The sequence below is a fragment of the Lontra canadensis genome, unplaced genomic scaffold, assembly GCF_010015895.1.
Source record: "Lontra canadensis isolate GAN:19392208 unplaced genomic scaffold, GSC_riverotter_1.0 scaffold277, whole genome shotgun sequence".
In the NCBI taxonomy this organism is placed as follows: Eukaryota; Metazoa; Chordata; class Mammalia; order Carnivora; family Mustelidae; genus Lontra; species Lontra canadensis.
The window spans coordinates 173,505-194,252 of NW_022631271.1; the positions used below are offsets into that span (position 1 = coordinate 173,505).

At 42.3% G+C, this 20,748-nt stretch overlaps 1 protein-coding gene across 1 annotated transcript in view; it reads left to right on the forward strand.

Annotated features, from left to right (window-relative positions):
• LOC116862616 (cytosolic carboxypeptidase 4-like) overlaps positions 1-20,748 on the forward strand; it is a gene marked incomplete at its 3' end in the record, with an annotated part of 169,141 nt that overhangs the window by 129,541 nt on the left and 18,852 nt on the right. The window contains exon 4 of the mRNA XM_032849973.1: positions 14,094-14,223. Within this exon, the coding sequence (XP_032705864.1) occupies positions 14,094-14,223 (130 nt within the window). The remainder of the gene's footprint in view (positions 1-14,093; positions 14,224-20,748) is intronic.

Below are 20,748 nucleotides of genomic sequence, written 5' to 3' on the forward strand. Positions count from 1 at the left end.
TGTTCATTGGCTATTTCTTTTGCCTGCTCAGGACTTCTGCTGAATACCTCTAGTGAATTTGTCATTTCAGTTACTGTACTTTTCAACCCCAGAATTTCTACATGGTTCTTTCATGTAATTTTTATCTCATAATAATAACTATGCACAGAAACATCATTTTCATAATTTCCTTTAGTTTTTCAGACCTTGTTTTCTTTTGTTCCTTGAACATTTTTACAGTAGCAGATTTAAATCTTTGTCAGTAAGTCCAATATCCGAGATTACATGGGGAGTTTCTGTTTGCTGCTTTATTTCCTAGGTATGGGTCTTTTTTTTTGCTTTTCTTTCCCCCCCCACCCTTGGCATGTCTAGTAATTTTTGGCTGAAAAGTAGACATTTTAAATTGCATAGTGTTAACAATTCTATAAATTAGGTCCTTCCCCTCTACCAGTTTGCTGTTTGTTTAGTAACTTTGTTGAACCAAGTCTCTAAAGTCTATATTATTTGTCATGTGTAGCCACTGAAGTTTCTACTTGGCTAGCTTCATGATCGATTTAATTATTAGGTGGAGATTTTCTTGGTTGCCTGGAACTGATGAGTCCCATAGCCTCTGCTGGGGAGCACGTGAGCCTGTAGGGGGCATGCCTTTGACACTCAGTCAGGCAGTTTATATATATTCTGCCTTAGTCTTCACTTCCTGCTTGTGCAGAGCTTCACGTTTAAAAACAGGTGAGCGCCCAGGGCCTTCTCAGGTCCTTCTTGAGCATGGGCATGCACATAGGCCAGGTGTGTGTGTAATCCAGTGCATTTATACTCCCAGGAGGAATAGGTGAGAGCATTTCACATCCCCTTACAAACTTTTCTTTCCCAACTTTCAGTTTCATTTTTTGTGGTTAGTTCATTGTTTGCCAACTGCTCTCCACTGCCTCAGGTATCTGTGATGTTCAACAATTGCCTCTGATTGTTTTTGACAAATGCTCCTGGGAAAAAGGCTCTTTCCACTTGGCAAGCTCTGAACTAGGTATAATAAAGACCAGTGCTTCTGATTCCTTTTGCTTATAATCAGGGGACAGAGCTTACACTCATGCAGTGGCTTCTCAACAAAACAACCTTATCGAAGAGTCTTGACACAACTTGTAAGATACCACTAATTAGATTTCATTTGCCATCTGCTGCACTATCCTTGTCAGAGACCAGTGAAATGCAAGTTTAGAACAGATGACAGAGTGAAAGGAGAAAACAACACCTTCCTGTAATTGTGGATACCCAATCTATATCTTGGGGAAGGAAGGGGGCAATGGTGTCTAAAGGATTGCTTCTGGCTTTAGGATAAAGGGATTGGCACTGAATGAATAAATGTGTACATTTCATTACCTAATTTTTTTTGGGGGGGAATGATTTTCTTACTTTAAAGGAGGAGCAAGGAAGAGGAAAGCAGATATTATCTTATAGAGGAGAATTTTCCTGTGAACTATTATAACTTCGACATTACTCTCTTTGATAGAGAGATGGTAAAAGTTATATTAAATATGTTTAGATTGAAGTGTATATTTTAGTTGAAAATACACAGGAGATCAAAGATAATTTTTTTTTTCTGGTCTGTAAGACCTAGCTAGAAGGATGTTTTGATTTCCCATATTGATGAGATGATTCCCTGAATAAAATAATGGAACCAAGCTGCTAATGATAAATCTGTCTGATTTTATTCTGGGTCTTAGTGAAGATAAGCTAAAGCACCCAGTATTTCTGAGGGAGCTAGGCCATTGGAAAGGATTGAGCTTACTTCTTCATCAATAAAAAGATAGGGATCTGACCATGTCAGGGAGGAGCCATTCATACTATATCCATACTCAGTCATACCCTTTCTGAAAGTTAAATGTGCTCTGACCATACATATATGCTTCCCAGGAACTAGAGATAGGAGAATTCATTCCTTTTTTTAATTAATTCATTAATTCATTCATTCACTCATTCTTTTATTCATTCACTATCAATTATGTGCCTGCCATGTTCCAGCAATTGTTCTTAGTGCTGAGGATACAGTAGTTATAAGTTCCATGTCATCACCGAACCTATCCTCCAGTGGGAAGATTGAACACAAACTCAACTAGAGGGGGCTACAGACTAGAATGGCAGAGAGTGGTAAATGCAGTGATGAAAATGAAGTAAATGAGAACAGAGGGTGGAGGGGCATTGTGGGGGTGGGGGAGAAAGATGATCTCTGATAGCATGATATTTGTGTACAAATCTGAGAGAAAAAGCCATGCATATCTGGGAAAAGAGACTATCAGGTAGATGGAACAGTAAATGCAAACACCCTGAGGGTGAAGTGTGCCCTGAGCACAGAGAAGCTAGTGTGGGTTGAGGGAAGGGAGCCCCTGAGCCCCAGGAGGGGAAAACACAGTGAAAAATGAGAGTAGGCCTTCTGGGGCAGGTGCCCTTCAGAATGAGTTTGGAAGCCACTGGAGGGTTTAGAGCAGAGAAATCACAAGGGGGGCACCTGGGTGGCTCAGTGGGTTAAGCCTCTGTCTTCGGCTCAGGTCATGATCCCAGAGTCGTGGGATCGAGCCCTGCATCAGGCTCTCTGCTCAGCAGGGAGCCTGCTTCTGCCTCTCTCTCTGCCTACTTGTGATCTCTCTCTCTGTGTGTCAGATAAATAAACAAAATCCTTAAAAAAATAAAAAAGAAATCACAAGGGTCTCAGGCGGTTGTATGCAGACTAGATGATGAGGAAGGGGGGTGGCATGATCAAAACCAGAAATAGTTGGGCTTTTGTAGTGGTATAGGTAAGAGACGATTGTGGCAGGGCAGTGACAGTGAAGGTGGTGAGCTGTACTTGGTTTCTGTATCTATTTTGAAGCCAGAGCATGTGAGGTTGGCTGGCAAATGGGATTAGGGTCTGAAATAAGGAGGCACTGAATATGGAAGGTCACTAGAAGATATTTGGTTTTGGTCAGAGCAACCAAAGGAACGGGGGAGCTTGTTTCTAGAACAGAGAGAAGGTAGTCCTACTCCTTCTTTGGTTATGAAATCTAGTAAGCAGTTCCTTTGCTTTTTTTCTTTTTTAGCCTGGAATTTTCCAGGAATTGTGTGTGTGTGTCTGTGTGTGTGTGTGTGAGAGAGAGAGAGAAAGAGAGGGAGAGAGAGAGAGAGAAGTTCAGCTGAAGAATCCAAATGGGCTTCAAGGAATGGATAAGATTAAAGCCAACACAAGACCTTTCCTGCAAGAAGTGGTTTGGAGGGACTCCTGGGTGGCTCAGTTGGTTAGGCATCTGTGTCTGCCTTCAGGTCATGATCCCAGGGTTCTGGGATCCAGCCCCACATCAGACTCCTTGCTCAGCGGGGAGCCTGCTTTTCCCTCTGCCTGCTGCTCCCTCCTGCTTGTACTTTTGCTCTCTTTCTCTCCCGCACTCTCTTTCTGGCAAATAAATAAATAAATAAATCTTAAAAAAAAAAAAAGAAAGAAAGAAAAAGTAAACGAAAATGGTACAGAGTATGTCAACAGAGAATGAAGATAGCAAATGAGACAAAAAGAAGATATTAGAAGATTGTGTTTTGGGTAAAGAAATTTCCAGACTTCTAAACCACCTATGTTCAATTTGGTGAAAGACCAGGGGTCAAGTTCTTGCTGGTAATAATGTGACATGGGATAGATATGTACGCCTACACTGTCTCTTCAGGTATGAAACGGAAGCTTTTTGAGGATGAAGTGATAAATACAGCTTTTTTGTCCTCTTTTATTTTAATTTTCCTTGTATGCTACACTGAAAGTCTCAAAAAAGAAAAAAATGTCGTCTATTGATGGTCTAATTTGTCTCTAAGCTTTTATATAACAAGTAGTTATAGAGAGTCATTAAACGTAGGGCGTGATGTTAAGGACTGCAGCACATTCAATAAACATACAAATTGGTTTTTCCTCCAGCGATTTATAATGTAAATACGTACTTGACTTAAGTGAAAGCTTAGGATAGTATTTGATGGTGATGCAAATATGAATGCTATGAAGAGTTGCTCTTAAAAATCCAAATATTTATTGATCAGGAACTGTGTACTAACCATTTTGTGCTAAGCGTCTTCCATGTGTCACATCACTTAATTCTGAGGAAAAAAGGAAATAAAACCCTGTGAGTTATCTACTAATTTTATCCTCAGGTAAAGATTGAGAGTCAGGGTCATTTCTTACCTGACGTTGAGGAGTCTTACATTTAGTGAAGTAAGTTATTTGGCCAACTTCACATGGTAAGGGGTAAGAACAAGACTTGAATGAACAGTCCGACTTCCGGGACTAGACCCATAAACTTTTCACCATTTTGTTTTCCTAAGGGATTTCAGAAGTTAGAGTAAGTGCTATGGATTGAAGTAGTCAAATTAAGACTCATGGAAGAGGCAGGGCTTGGGAAGTTCTGTGAAAGAGGGTTAGACTAAGAAAAAGAGAAAAAAAATAATCAGATTTCAGACATGGTTCCGTGAGCAGTTGAGAGGATTTAATGGGTTGGCGAGCACAAAGTGTTGTGGGAACAACCAGGAAATCTGGCTTGCCTGTCACCGTGGATTTCGGTTGGGCGGTAATAAGAGGTTAAGTTGGATTAGTGAGCTGAGACCAGTTTGTAGATCTTGAATGCCAGCCAAAGTGGTTTACACATCCTCTTTGAGGTAATGGGAAGCCATTGAAAGAATTTGGATATCATTTTGGAATTATGTCAAATTGGGAGAGAAAGATGATGAGAGATAGGAGAGGAGAAAGCCAGTGGGGAGGCCATGGCTGCAATTCAGGTATGAGGTGATAAATCTTGGACAATTTCTCTTTTATGAATCTGTGTTTCAAAAAATAAAACTGTATAGCCCACCTCCCTCTTCTCCTCCCCCCTTGTGTATCTCCCTCTTTCTTTCTCTTTTCTTTTGAAAGTTTTTTTCTAGAATTAGGGGTTTTTTAAAGGAGAAAATCACCTTGGATAGAGATCATGTGTCCTGATCTTTTTTTTTTTTCTTTTAACATGACTGAGCCAAGCAAAATTAAGAAACTTGCCTAAGATCGCATGGTAACAAGTGTCAAAGCCAAGACTAAAATAAAATTTGTTTTCTGACTTTCTCTTCAGCACTGTAAGTGTTATCATTCCTTTCTCCACTTTCTCTTGCCAGGACTTCAAGGAAAAGGAACTCCAGTGTTCCCAGATAGTTCTCTTGCATTTCTTTTAACCCAGGATGGTCTTGGTGATCCTGTTGCTTTTAGGAGATAAAGTTAATGTTTCCCAGCTACTGAAACTGACTTATAAGAAGTCATGATTTATAAGAAATACATGTTTGGTCATTCAGTTGATTAAAATATGTTTCTCATATGTATTTGGTTTTTGTCCAGAGTTCCTGGCTCCGACAGCCCTGATAATTTCCTGTGATATGGGCTATATCTTGTTATAGCGTATCTTGTTATGTTAATGGACGTGACTTTTGGACCCCACTCAGTGGCAGAGACTGGTTGCCAGGAGAACCAATCATGTGATTGGAGGATTGTAACTTAGAGTTTTATCTCCAGACCTCAGTGAAGAGAAAAGGGGCTGAAGGTTGAATCAGGCAATGGGCAAAGACTTAGTTAATTATGACCCTGCCTTGAAGCTTCCGTAGAGACTTCCGGGGATTGTTGGCCGACTGGCCTCAGAACTGTTAGCTGACCCTCCAGGTTAGTGAGCCCATGGAGACTAGAGAGGGCGGTGCCTTGGAGAAGGCCAGGAAACTCCGTGCCCTTTCTCCACACTTTACCCTCTACATCTCTTCATCTGGGTCTTATTTGTATCCTTTATCATATCCTTAATAAACTGGTAAACGCAAGTGTTTCTCTGAGTTCTGTGAGCCCCTGTAGCAAATTAATCAAGCCTAAGGAGGAAGTCATTGGAACCTCCAGTCTGTGGCTGGTAGGTCAGAAGTACAGGGAAGCCTGGGGCATGGGGGTGGGGGGTATCTTGTAGGACTGTGGAATCTGATGCTATCTCTAGGTAGTGTCAGAATTGAGGTGAATTCTCAGATACCTTCTGGTCTTCTGAGAATTGCTTGGTGTTTTGTCTGGAGGAAACACTCCCATCTCTCCAGGTCAGAATTAGGTCCAGGAACCCATAAAGACCAATCAGCAGAAAGAATTTTTTTACATCTGTTTTCCTTGCCTCAAGAGACTCATCTGGATTTTATTATACACCAGAGTTAAACACACTGACATCCTCTGGAGAAAACAGAGAATCACCTTTCTGGCAACTTCTCCTAGCTAGCAGGGAAGGGAGGAGTTGTTATTCCCTGGAGATAACTTTTGGCTTGATGAACTCATCAGGGAGATGTAAATGCATGGTCTGTTTTCTGGTCCATAAGGAAAAATGACCTTAAAATGAAATAAGTCTCTGAGGCGTAGAATAAGAGAAAAAGTAAAGAGCTATGAATTCTTTCCACACAGGAAGAGAAACATGGGGTGTTATTTAATCTCCTGGCCTACTAAAGAACCCTAATTTCTGAGCTTCCTTGGGAGGTCTCAGCTATAAACTTCTTCATCAACTCTTGCATTTAGGAAAAGAGAATAGAACTCCCACAGCCATTTTATTTAAAAAAAAATTATTTTTCTCAGTGGTAATGGTTTTGAGCTTTACATGGAATTTTCTCATCAAAGGTTTCTCCCGAACAAGGAAAGTACAGTGACTTTTAATCCAAAGCAGACAGCAGCAGTACAGAGGCCCCTGCCAAGACAGAGATGATAGGAAAAATCAATATCCCATAATTAAATCTGTTGAATTGACAGTGAAAAAAAAAAGTCACAGTTTTAATTTAGATATTGGCTGCCCAGAGAAGAAAGATTCTAACAGCAGTAAAATGGAGAGTTCGGTTTCATTTATTCCTTAGATGATGGTGACGAGTTCCCTACCACATGCTGATCGGCATGATGAGTTGGGGCTAAGACATTAACAGAACAAGATGTACCCGATGTCTGCCTTGGGCTGCCCCTCGATGATAACCCCTAGACTACATTCTTTTTTTTTTTTTTTAAAGATTTTATTTATTTATTTGAGAGAGGGACAGTGAGAGAGAGCATGAGCGAGGAGAAGGTCAGAGGGAAAAGCAGACTCCCCATGGAGCTGGGAGCCCGATGTGGGACTCGATCCCGGGACTCCGGGATCATGACCTGAGCCGAAGGCAGTCGTCCAACCAACTGAGCCACCCAGGCGTCCCCCTAGACTACATTCTTAGTAGGGCATGTTCACTGCCGTATTCCTCAGAAGAGCAGTACCTGACATGTAGAAGATGTTGTGATAATAAATATTTGATGAATTAATGAATATGTTTTGATACAATACTTTTCTCTTTTGAATATAACTTTATACCTTATCCTAACTTGTCAAGTAGGCAGTGTCCATCAATCCTTCTTTTTTTTTAAATTTATTTTTTTTAAAGGTGTTATTTATCTATTTGACAGAGAAACACAGCGAGAGAGGAAACACAAGCAGAGGGAGTGGGAGAGGGAGAAGCAGGCTTCCTGCTGAGCAGGGAGCCCGGTGAGGGGCTCGATCCCAGGAGCCTGGAAACATGACCTGAGCCAAAGGCAGATGCTTAACAACTGAGCCACCCAGGCACCCCAATCCTTATTTTCTTGATTATCTTTGTCAGGAAATGAGTGTTAAATTTTTTTTTTCAAAGGATTTTTTTTTCTTTTTTAACATGAGGGAGATAATCATTAGTTCTTGGTTTTTAAAATTTTTTCTTTTATAATTTCCCCCTCTGACAGCTTTTGGCAAAGACTGTTAATGGATTTTAAATCTCAGAAATTAAAGAAATCCTTCTTACTCACATCTGTTAAGTAATGTGATGGGGTCCAAAAGGCAAGCCAGTTGTAACAGGTGAATTCCGGGAATTGTTGGTCTGCTGGTCTCAGAACTATTGGCAGAGGCTAAGGTTTGCTGTTGATGGGCATGTGTTTGACAAATCGTTCCCAGATACTTGATATCAAGACACAGCTTTAGAAACCTCAACCTTGGTATTAACTGTTTCAGTGGGAGTGATATGTATTGTTATGGAATCACTTATATATGGGATCAAATATTGTGTAGATAAGTGAATTAACTGGTTATCTATTCTTGACTTAGACAAATGATATTATGGGGCTCACTGTTTGCTAGTTTGGTCCACCCCTTAATTTGGTATGATTTCATATTTTTTAAAATTTTTAAAAAAGATTATCTATCTATCTATCTATCTATCTATCTATCTATCTATCTATGTATTTAGAGAGCATGCCTGCATATGCAGTAAGTGGGGGGAGGCGCAGAAGGAGAGAGGGAGAGAGAATCTCAAGCAGACTCTGCTTTGTGCGGAGATTACGACCTGAGCTGAAATCAAGAGTTGGAAGCTTAACCAGCTGAGCCACACAGGTGCCCCTACCCTGGTCTGATTTCAGCTGAACTTGTCCTTGTTATCTTTTAAATTGTTCCATTGGGTGTTTGAATGGTATTATGAAACCAGACTTGTCAAAATAAGCTAGAGAAAACACATTTTCATTTTAATTCTGTATTGGTTTGCAAATGAAATCATGTGAGAGTAATACAATACTGGGGAAAATGGAGTGGTGGGGGGAGGTGCATCCAGACTTTTGGGGCCGGGGCTGCTCCTGGTGAGATGCTAGCATGTGTTCCAGGTTCCTGAAATTGTGGGCATTGTAGACCTTTATAACATACCTGAGTTCCTCATGAGTGTTAATTTTCTTTCTTTCCTCAAGGTATGGTGGAAAACACTGCTTCTCACACTAAGTATGCATACAGATTCCTTGGCGGGGGGGGGGGGTTCTTGTTAAAAATGCAGATTCTGGGGTGAGACCCGAATTTCTGCATCTCTAACAAGCTCCCAGGTTGGTGACCATACTTGGAGAAACAAGGACATAAAGACCCAACTGGTTTGGATTCGGACTGATGTAGGTTCAAGGGTCGACTGTATATAACTTTCTTCTTGAAGAAGTTGATGTTTGAACCCAAGTCAGTTCATCTGGCCCATCTTTTAGAGACTTCAAGTTCTCCTGTGCCTTGGCTCTGGGATGGTCAGACCTTTGGGATGCACTGCTGGGTGTCAGAGGTGTTGAGGCACACCTGGGTTTAGTCTCTTCTGTTCCCCTGCTCTCTGGATTGTTGACTCTGAGCATTTCGCATGACAAAAAAAAATACCCTATGCTAACATGTCCTTGGCAACTCTGATTGTCTACAGCTTTACAGCAACCATGTTCTTCAGATGAAGCTGCCGTTGGTTTTCCCTTTTTCTCTAGCCAAGCAGCGTTTATTTAGAAAGCTCTGGGTGCAGTGTCTGGCTGATAGTGCCCCATGCTGTTCTGCCTTATTCCTGAAGCTTCCATGCGTCTCTTTACATTTATAAATATTCTCCTCTTGCACCCATGCTGCCTCCCGTTACTCGGATGTGCAGTGAATGGTGAAGATGTTTGCTAAGTCTCAAACACGCGGCTTCTCTTCAGACTTCGGAGCTGGCTCTGCTGGGGGCCACGGAGATGATCATTCATTCAGTCTGATGGGCCCCGTCTCTCCATTTATCAGTCACGGATGGTTGAGGGATTTTTGAATCATTTTATGTCTTACCGAAGTTTGATAGATTCTCATTTAAGAAGAGAATTGCTTTTCCTCCTTCTCTCTCTGACTTGTGGTCCTTTCTTTGTATTAGGGGTCCTGGTTGTTCAGGATCTGCTTGTCTAGACCCTTAGCTAAATATAGCTTGTTTCCCCGTCTCTGGCCAGGGTGATCCCTATTCTTAGCAGATAGGAAAATATGTAATTAATGTTAAAAGAATGAATTCTAGTGACATCATTTGCCTTTCGGTTGTTTGACTTTTGAAACCATCCTTTATCTGGGGTACCATGCTCCCAATCAGTGACCTCTTAGGACTGCTGCCACTGATTCCCTGTTTTTTTGTTTTTTGTTTTTTGTTTTTTTTAGTTATCTTTTTAAAGCTTTTATTTATTTATTTGACAGACAGAGATCACAAGGAGGCAGAGAGGCAGGCAGAGAGAGACGGGGAAGCAGGCTCCCTGCCAAGCAGAGAGCCCGATGTGGGGCTCGATCCCAGACCCTGGGATCATGACCTGAGCCAAAGGCAGAGGCTTTAACCCACTGAGCCACCCAGGCGCCCTGATTCCCTGTTGAATAGCTTCAGCTGAGATGCTGGTGTTTGACCGTATTTTCAGGAGATCGGAGGCCTTTCTTGTATTTTTTTTTTCCCCCATAGGAAGAAGTATGTCCTACCAATCACCACAGGTTTAAGACTTCCTGGACACAGGATGTTAATGCCTGAGAAGAGCAGGTGCCCAACATGTATATAAAAGCAGTCAGTGGTAGAAACAGGCAGGCTGGTGGGAAGGTACATGTCTCACCTAAAACATTCAAAGTCAGCGTGAAACAGGGCAAATTTTGGCCCACAGCCTACCTTGGAAACACCTTTCAGAATTTGAGATCTGGCTTTGAGGGGACCAACTGCTCCAGTTTTCCGGGAACCGAGGGGTTCTCTGGGAGGTAGCATTTTCAGGGCTAAAACTGCCACATTCCTGGACAAACCAGATGGTTTTTCACCCAAGCTCTAGCATGTTCAGTGCATATGAGCATTGTCTTAAACTAGACTGTAGCTAAACTAAAGCTTTAAAAATAGGGAAGACTTGTTGGATCAATTAGCTTCACCTATTAAAACCAGAAAGAAGTGTTTCTTCTTCTTCTTTTTTTTCTTTTTCCTCTGTAAATTTGCAGTTTTCAATGGAGAAAAAAAGTAGCAATGCTCACTCTTTTATTCTTATAAGCAAAGCAGGACTTTAAACTCTATTTGAGGGATGACCCCTTTTCAGAAATTAGAGGCACGGAATTTATTGCCAGCCAGTCATAGCTGCCCATCTGCTAATTCTCTCCACATAGTGGGAGCAGCTGTCATTTCAGAAATGCTACAGTAGATAATAAGATTGGTTACGTTTCATCTTCAAATGCTTAAAACAAATCTCTAGGAAGAACAGCGGCAGTTTCTCTGACTGCATGAATCTCGGATATTATTAACACAAAATGCCAAATGGATTTGGAGATTGGAAGCAAATGGATTTGCTTTAAAAGGAAAAGCACTCAAGTTACGTGTAGTACATATTGTGATAATCTGCACTTGCGTAGATACAGGGACTGCTGTAGCAATAGGCAGACCCAGAGATACTCTCCCAATCATAGCCACGCAGAGAGCCCTGAGTACAAATACAGACATATGGGCTTCCAAGTCCACACAACCTATGGGTACAAAGGGAATGAATGCATCACTCTCTCCATACCCTGCACAACAAAATTTACCCAAAGCTAATGGCTTTCCTCTGTCTTACATGGGTCATTTCTCCAAATCCACATAATTAGATAATCTCAGATGCCATCCACCGGCCCCCTCTGCGCTATTTAACAGCCTGAAGTCCAATTGAAAATTTACATTGTTACTCCCTCAGAGTTTTTTTTCTTAGATGAATTCTTTTCTTTTTAGTCTCATAGCTTCCACCTCTAAGTCTGCTCAAGTGAGCTGGTCATTGGACCACAGCCTCTTGTTTTGGTTTCCTAGCCAAGAGGATCCTTTTCAATCAACCTACATAGAGCTCCTTCATTATTCTTCATAATGAAAAAAAAATTAGGGTGAGGTGTGGAACCAATGAACGTTGTCCACGTGCTGCTGTGCATCCCTGAGCCTTCTAGATGGGGATGAAGATGTAAATTTAGATAGAGATGGGGATGTGCACATGAATATAGGTATGGATATGACCTAAAGAGAGACACGGGTAGAGATAGAGTTCTGTAGATATTTCCCCATGGAGATATCATTTCATTTGATCTTCAGCATAATTCGGGGAAGCGAGTTACATTTATTTCTATATTTTTTGCCTATGGGGCTGTTGACTCTCAAAGAGAATCCCAAATCCCATATCCAGCGATAGGACTGTGAGTTGGGAGTCGTCTTCTTAAGGCCAACCCAGGGCTTATTCTGACTGCAACACAAGCTTTACTTTTTTCTACTTTTGCTATGAGCATTTTCTCATGTAGACATTGTCCCCACACTTGTTCTCCAAGGAGCACATGGAAAGAGAGAGTTGACATGGAATTGATGGCTACTGGATATATACATTGCCTGCATTTTCATTTATACAGATGGAAGTGCTTTTAAAGGGTCTTACTGATTTCATCACTTTTGATGTTACCAAGAAAAAACACAAATCCCCAGTGTTGATGAGAAACCAGGTCAAGGCAAGGAGAATCACAGAGCGGTTCGTGTCCTGGGGCTCAGGGATGTTGTGCCTGTGAGTACCTTGATTTGAGAAAAGAAATCCATTTAAACACAGCAAATATGCTCAGGACCAAGTCTGGGACGCCTGCTTCTTTCTGCTGCTATCACTGTTCAAGATCTCCTTTATGTTTTACCTCCATCCCTGGTCGCCAGGCAGAACAGATAAACCCTATTTCTCGATGTCATTGCTATTAAAAAGAGGAAGGGAGAAAAAAATAGCAAGAAAAGGACAAAAAAATCACAGAAGAAGGTGAAAAAACCTACTATTTCTCAAGTCAAAATATTTTAATGGTGAGATCGGGATAAATGATTAATCTAAAGATTTTTAGTTTCTAGCGATCTGTAAGGGGAGGCTGACAAGCACCAAGAAACTAATATTTAAAGATAATTTCAGAAACACGAAGATGAGAAAGTGGTGAAAGAAGGAGGCTGAACCTTTTTCCTTCCACCTCCAAGATTTATTGAAAATAGTGATTAAAAAAAAAAAAAACAGAAAACGTATCTGGTTCTATACTTAAATGCTAGTACATTTATTCCTTCGAAATTATTTACTGAATACTGATTCTGGTAGTTACTATATTAGGGTTTTGATGGTAACAAAGCACTGTTCCGGCCCCCAGGAGGCTCCCAGTCCAAGGAAAGAGAGGTAAAAATAACTAAATAACAGTAAAACCCCGCCCAAAGTGGTTTATGAGAATCTCTGATTAAGCGGAACTCTGGCAGCTCGTGTAACTAACAGGACCAGAACAGGGTGGCCTGGCAAGGGGACAGCGGACAGGGTTGCTCTGAGGGATCTGTGACCTGTCTGAAGGACCTGATGTGTGGAAGGACTAGGGCTGCAGGAGATGTGGCCTGGCATGGGGGAAAGAGGAGGGGGATGCTGGGCTGCCTCCCCTCCATTCGTGGCCTCTCTCCTGTTAGCTCTCCTGAGTAAATAGCATCGTAGCAGGCCTGCTGGAGGCCTCCCCCGAGCTTGGGCTGGCTGCACTTGGTCATCTCAGAGCATCTCTTTTTTTCGGATGACCTGACCTGACAGCTCAGCGTCTTGGCTTCCCCCTGAATCGCAGGCCGCGCTCTCCTAACCAGCTGCATCAACTTTGTGAAGTAACTTGATGCTTTCCAGTGTGAACGTCTCCGTTTCCCAAATGAGGGGATGGATGATTCCGCTCATGTGTCATGATGTCTTTGCAAAAGATACTTGGGCTCTCTGGGTAAATGTCAAGTGTGCTGTGTCACCTGTATGGATAAGATGGGAGAAGGAGCCATAGGCTTTCTCAGAGGCAAACAGCCCTGGATGTGAAGCCTAGCTCTTAGTTATGTGATCTTGGGCCATTTATGTAGTCATTTTGAAGCTCCAGTCTCTTCACTGGGATGCAGAACTATCCACCTGGCAGAGTTATTGGGCCAGCTGGAAAGAGTGTATATAAGGCACCCGGCATGACAGTTTGAGCTCAACTTAATTATTTGTAGAATTGAAGGTCCCAGAGCCCAGAAAAATTTATCAAATTCATTCTGTGTAGATGCATATAACGGGGAACTATCATTTCCCAAACTTTGTCCTGAAACGGAGATAACCCAATAGCAAGTCAAATATGGTTTCCATTTCTTTTTGGGGCCTGGGAATAATCCCAACAATTCGGGAGCTTGAATGACAGATCCACAGCTTTCTGGACATCTGCAATGGATGCCAATCGGGCAGAAGTCAGAGAAACGCAGGATTCATTAGTTTGTTTGTCTTGTCGAGCTCTATTTTCTCGAGTTATTTTCTTCTCGATGAGTATTTATTTGCTCCTTGTTTGTTCCTGCAGCCACAGATGCTCACTGAAAGGGGAGGATTTGAACAGACAGTGGCTCTCTCCCAGCGCTCGTCTCCAGCCAACGATCTACCACGCCAAAGGGCTCCTGTACTACCTGAGCAGTGTTGGCCGAAGTCCCAGGGTGAGTCACTTCCTTCTGCCTCCACACTCTGGGCTGGTTCCTTCCATCTTTCACGAGGAAGCTTACTTTCTGTCAAAGAAAGAAACCCGGATACAAGCCAAAGACCTATGTGTGACAGGCTTTAATGGGGGATGTATTCATTTCCTAGGGCTGCCATAATAAAGCACCACAGACTGAGTACCTTGAAGCAGAATGGAAACACATTCTCTCACTTTTCTGGAAGCTAGACATCTAAGATCAAGACATCAGCCAGCCATGATATCTCCAAAGGCTCTAGGAAAAACCCTCCATCGCCTATTCCTGGCTTCAGCTGATTGCTGGGAGTCCCGAGTATCCCTTGGCTTGTGGCAGCCAGTCTCGACCCTCTGCCATCCTGTGTGTGTGTGTGTGTGTGTCTGCGTATCTGCGTGTCTGTGTACAGACTTCCCTCTTCTTGTAAGGACAGCAGTCACTGGATTGGTGTGACTTCATTAGGGCCCACCACAATGAGTACGGCCTCATCTGAACTCGATTTCCTCTTCAAAGACTTGTCTCTAAATAAGGTCCCATTCACAGGAACTAAGAATAGAGCTTCAACATGCTTTTTATTTTTTGGAGGGGGGAGACACAGTTTAATCCACAATAGTGGAAAACATTGGTTCAACAACCGTTGGTAAGAGGTGTACAAAAATTGCATTTTATCCCATTTTCTATGTCTTTATTTTTCTGGGTTTTAAGTTATTGGTCAACAAAGAATATGTATCTAATAAGTAGTGTTTGGAAGAAATGCTCTCGATGTTCATATTCATGTTCAAGTAGTACTTACTCCATTCCAGAGATGATTCTGGCACTGTCCTAGGTACTTTTATGTGCCGGGTTTAGCAACTGTACAATTGAGAGAAAACATGACGGATAGTCCACCCCCTGACTTACTGATGGTTCCTACTTAGGATTTTCTTTTTCTTTCTTTTTTTTTTTTTTTTTTACTTTACCATCGAGTGAAGCTGATTTACGTTTGGTAGGAACCATATTTCATATTTTGACCTTTGGTCTTTTCCCAGGCAAGAGACACGTGGTTCGATCCTCCCTTGCACTGCTGGGCAGTGGCAGCAAGCCAGAACTCCCAGCCAGCCACACAATCAGGAGGATGAGCAACCTCTACCAGTACCACAGTTCGGTACCCATACAGCCATTCTGTTGTTCAGTTTCAGTTTAGTGTTCAATAAATAGATGAGATAAGCAGCACTTTATTATAAAATAGGCCTTGTGTTAGATGATTTCACTCAACTGCGCGCTAATGTAAGGGTCCTGAGCACATGAGGGTAGGGGAGGCTAAGCTGTGTTTGGTAGGTTAGGTGTATTAAATACATTTTCAGTGTATGATATTTTCAATTGATGATGGACTTAACAGGTTGTAATTTCATCATCAATTGATGAAGGTCTGTATTTGGAACCAGAGGCCTAAGCTTAGGATAAGGAAGGAAGCAATGGCAGCCAAGTTAACTAAGAACAATAATTTATTGACTACAAACTGTGAACGTATTCTCTGCAAAAGTATCGAGGGGACATCTGTCCAGACTTAGAGTGCTTGTCTAACCAAGGAACATAAAATAGTGTGGGGAAGCCCACTGATGGGCCAAAAAATCACCTCTCCCATTAACCACTGTTTGAACGTATATTATGTGATTAAAATGGTGGCACGTTCAGTGAATATCTATTGAAATATTAGGTGAATATCTAGTATAGAATCTTACTACAGTATCAAAAAGACTAAGGGGTCAAGTGATTTTCCTGAGGTCTTCAGGAGGTATATGGCAGAGTTGGCATTTAGTTCTGACCTGTTTTCCACCCTGGGACCCAGTCTGTCTTTATCACATACTCTCTGAGAGAGGGTATTGTGGTCCCCAAACTGTCCTCTGGTTCGCTGATTCCCTAGAACAAACAGAACTCAGAATAGCTGTTGTACTTATAATTATAGTTTATTATGGTGAAGGGATACAGATTAAAATCAGCAAAGGTAAAGAGTACATAGGACAGAATCCAGGAGAGACAAGGGTAGGTTTCTAGGCATCTGCTCCCCGTGGAGCTGTATGGACAGAGCTTAATTCAGCAGTGATGTGTGGTGACATGGAGAGTATTGCCAACCAGGGAAGTTTGTCTGAGCTTTGACGTCCAGGGTTTTTACTGGGGCACAGTTAAAGTAATAACCCCACATGGCTGATCTTAGTTACTCAGTCTCCAGCCCCTGTAGAGGTCAAACTGACACATTATGGCCCGAGACCTTCACCATAGATTATACTGTCAGCATCAACCATCGGCATGACCCAAGGTCCTGGTAAAGAAAGACAGTCTTGTCTAGAAGACTATTCTAAGAGTGTTCGAGTGATCTCTCAGGAGCCAGACCTTTCTTGGCAATGTGCAAGGTTTGAGGCAATACTTGACTGCAAAGAGAACAAACAATGTAACAATGTCCTTTCTCCTTTAAAATCCTTGGTCTACACTGTGCAGTGTGTAGTATTTTCATGCTAATCCTCGCCACCCCATCTAAGGAGACACTATAATCTATGTTGTCTACCCTCTAGAAGCAAGGTCATGGCCTGTATAGCAGAACACCAATCTTACAATCAAGGCCTGGGAAGGATGTGTTCTCTGAGAAAAGAAAACTTAGCCTCTGTGAGAAGAGAGATTACAGGGAAAGAGGTCCTTACCTGATACACATTTAAATATACACGCATTCAACCCATAACAAACAGGATTCTTCTCCACTCTGACAACCTCTAATTGAAGAGCAGAACATTTATTTTAAAGCGCGACAGGTGAATGCCTTGTTTAAAAAATATAAATAAACATTAATTAACTGTAAACATGACAGCTACAGACTTGTTTCCTGCTGGGAGCATCTGAGAGGTGGGTGAGAAACAGCTGAGTACTAAATGCTATTCACAGTGTTACAAAACTCTCTAATGGGCTCAGCATCACCTTTTAGTTCCTGTGAGGCTGTATTTAACCAGCCGCCTGCTGACAGCAGAAGCAGTGCCACTCTTACTAGAGCCAGACCTGTCCTGGACACAGAAACTTAACCATGGTGTCCAGATTGGCTCTTGGACTGCGTGGTTATAGATTAACTGACTCTGTCCAACCTCTAGCTCATAGGAATTAAAGTATCAGGACGCTACTTCTGGTGGCTAGGAGATATAACCTGTAGGTGGTAGTCGGACATTTGCCTGTTGGTGAGTAGAATAATTTGAACTCCCAGAACCAATGAGAATGTGAGATAGTGAGAGAAAGAAGTATCCTGATACTGCCAGGGGTTGCTGAAGACCAGACAGATCATTGAGTTTGTAGACAGTATGGCAATATTTACATATTGTTTCATCTATCCATCCATCCGCCCATCTACCCATCCATCTATCCATCCATCTATTCATGCATTTACTCATCCAGTCATCATCCATCCATCCATCAGTCCACCCATCTACCCATCTATCCACCCATCCACTTACTCATCCACTCATCCATCTATCCATCCATATACCCATTCACCCATCCATCCACCCATCCAGCCATTGATCTACTCATCCACCCATCCATCCACCCATCCATTCATTCGTTCATCCACTCATCCATACACCCATTCACCCATCCATCCACCCATCCATCTGGGCAGTCATCCATGTGTCCATTCTTCTACAGCAAGTGTGTATAATCACCACAAAGGAAAAAGATGGTCCTTTTTTTGCACACATGGGGGGGGTGGTTTCTATAGTTTACTTTGTTAGAAAGTGGAGTCAGGTCTGCAAAGAAACAAGAAGTACAAAATGGTAAAATCTGCAACAGAAGTCCATGTGAGTTGTTGTAGGAACACAAATAAGGGGTTGAGTCATCTTCCCTCAAGGTTATGGAAAAACCAGAGAAGAGTTTTTGTTTGTTTGTTTGTTTGTTTGTTTGTTTTTATTATAGTAAAGTAGAGAAAAATAATGGTCTTTTCCCAGAGGGTCAACAGGACTGCCTGTGATCTCTTAGATGGTCTTCCTTGTGAAACTTGTGTTCTGGAAGGTTTTCTATAGTTGGGGTGATTGCAAGGGGCAAAGGAAGGAAAGCTTCTTATTACCTTCTGGCATAGATTCGTTTGATATGACACTGACATTATAGTCTCTTTCCCATTTTGTTGAGCCCTAATTTTCTGTCTCTAATTTATGAGAGAGTGTCAAAAAATCTGTTCCAGGTGTTGGATCCAAAACTCAGAAGCATAGCGAATAATGGTACACTCATACATTGGAGTACTATTCAGTAAGAAATAAACAAGACAGAACCTAGCAGTGATGAGCTGCTGGTACGCGCAATAACAGATGGACTTCAGAAGCATGTTGAGTGACATAGGATAGACACTAGGGGGTATACACTCCTCTGTTTCTACTTATGTAAAGTGCAAGATGGAGGAATCAGAACGTTGGTTGCCTCTAGCAAGGGATCCAATAATGGAGTCCAGGGGGACTTTTGAGGTTAGTAGAAATGTTCTATATCTCAATTAAAGCGTCACTTAGACCCAAACTCATTGACTGAAAAGTCATTCGAGGTCTCTGCATGTCACTGTAGGTACATATTTACATAAATACAGAAAATTAAAGACAAACAAATCAAAGCGTAGTCACAGGGATTTGAGGCACAGCTAGGAGACAAAGGGACCTGCCCAAAATGAGACAGACCAATAGGCAGGCATGCACACAGCAGAGTGGAAAGGCTGTGGGAGAAAGATCTGTTTATGAGTCAGAAAGGTCCAGCCAAAGACAAGGCATGCCAGCAGAGAAGCCCAAAGAACAGACTCCACCACTATCAGCTAGTAGGAGGCACTGAATCTGTTCCTGTTTGGGGAGGTCCCCGCGAGGGCCAGGAGGTGTGGACATGGCTAAGGGGAATGGAAGAAAGCTGTGAGTCTCCCTCAGGCTCCCAAGAAGGCAGGCCAACAGCCTCTTCTAGGCTTCTGTGTTGCAGCTGGCCTGGCCCCTGTGTCCCTATGAAGAAACTGGGCTTTGGAATTAGGAGCAGTATCGATTCTTTCCTCCTGGCTCTCACTATAGGAGTGCGTGCTGGTAAAGGGATTTCAGTGCTCTTTGAAGAGCTCATTGATTTCCATTTACAACTTATACAAACTAGGCCGCCTTCTGCCAAGGGACAGGGTGGGCATATTTTGGTTTTATCTTTCTCTGGGGCCCAGTGGAACAGAATTTTTAGCTACTTAAATGATTTTCCTGGTCTTATTCTGTCCCTCTGGCATATGTTTTTAATCAGCCTTCTTCTAAGAGACACAAAAGGAGACTACAGAAATGTATGGCATGTTTCTTCCTGAAACCTGAGTTCCCCAAGGCCTCAAGATACACTATACACACTATTTATTTTCACTTTATACCTCAGAAGTGGCAGAAGGACAGGTGTTATTTTTGCTCATTTTTGTTGATTCATGCTAAGGTACTACATCTAGAATTCCCCTCTTTTCATGTGTAAGGATATGGTTGGGGGGGGTGCAGAATGTTCTTGGAGGTCCTGGCTGAGAAAAAATTAAATTTGATTCCATATTCTTTTATTTAAAATTGTTCCCACTGTATCAGAATACAGATTAAACAGTGCTTCTCTAAATACCAGAAACCATGTTCTGTAGGTATTTTTATAGACACCAGTACTTCCACATTTAAGTGAATTGCTAAAGTTTCTTGAATAAATTTATGTTGACAAGCAGAGAAGTTTTCTTCTTTCTCCCTTGCTGGTATCTCTAATGTATCTTTTGTGTGTATCACAGGGGTGGAAATCTGGGGTTTTCTATGTGCCACAGGGAGGGCCAGTCAGATTTTTCAAAGAACTTTGAGCCAGTTCCCTCTTTGTCATTTTTTTGTGAGGCAGAGCAAAGCTAGGAGGTTGAATGGAGGGGGAAGTAGGAGGGTAGTTGCCTGAATTAATGTGATGGTGCCTCTGCCTAGAGCTTGTGGAATCGGAGGAGGCAAGAAATGTGTGGAGACAGGACCAGATGGGCTAATTTTGCCATAAGACTGCTGTCTATGAGGGAGGGCTATAGGTAAAAACAGACATCAGATGAAGAAACAGGGGACTTGTGCTACATCTGTTCAGTACACATGTTCGAGGAGGACTGGTTGGTGAGTGGAGCAAGGCAGCATTGATCACGGCAAATGGCACTGGACATAGACCTCAAAGTTCTAGTCCCAGAAAGTGGGAGTTGCCAACCATAAAGCCCAACCCAGCCTCAGGGGCCAAGACTACTGACAGCCCTTGAAGATAGGAATGCAAATCAGGAAACTGAGGTAAGCCTTCTTACATGGAGGAAGTAAGTAAGCATGGTAGTGGGTCAGCATTGTATCCCACTCTCTGGGTTTATCCAGACAACGTGGACATCTGCAATGGGTCAAAAAGATTAGTCTAGGCCCCACATCTTGGGGAAGACAGGGGTCCCAATAACCCATCTACCCTGATTGGGAGTGGTGCACAAAATGGGTAGATCAATGCTTCTACATTGAGAGCCTCAGTACCTATAACTGA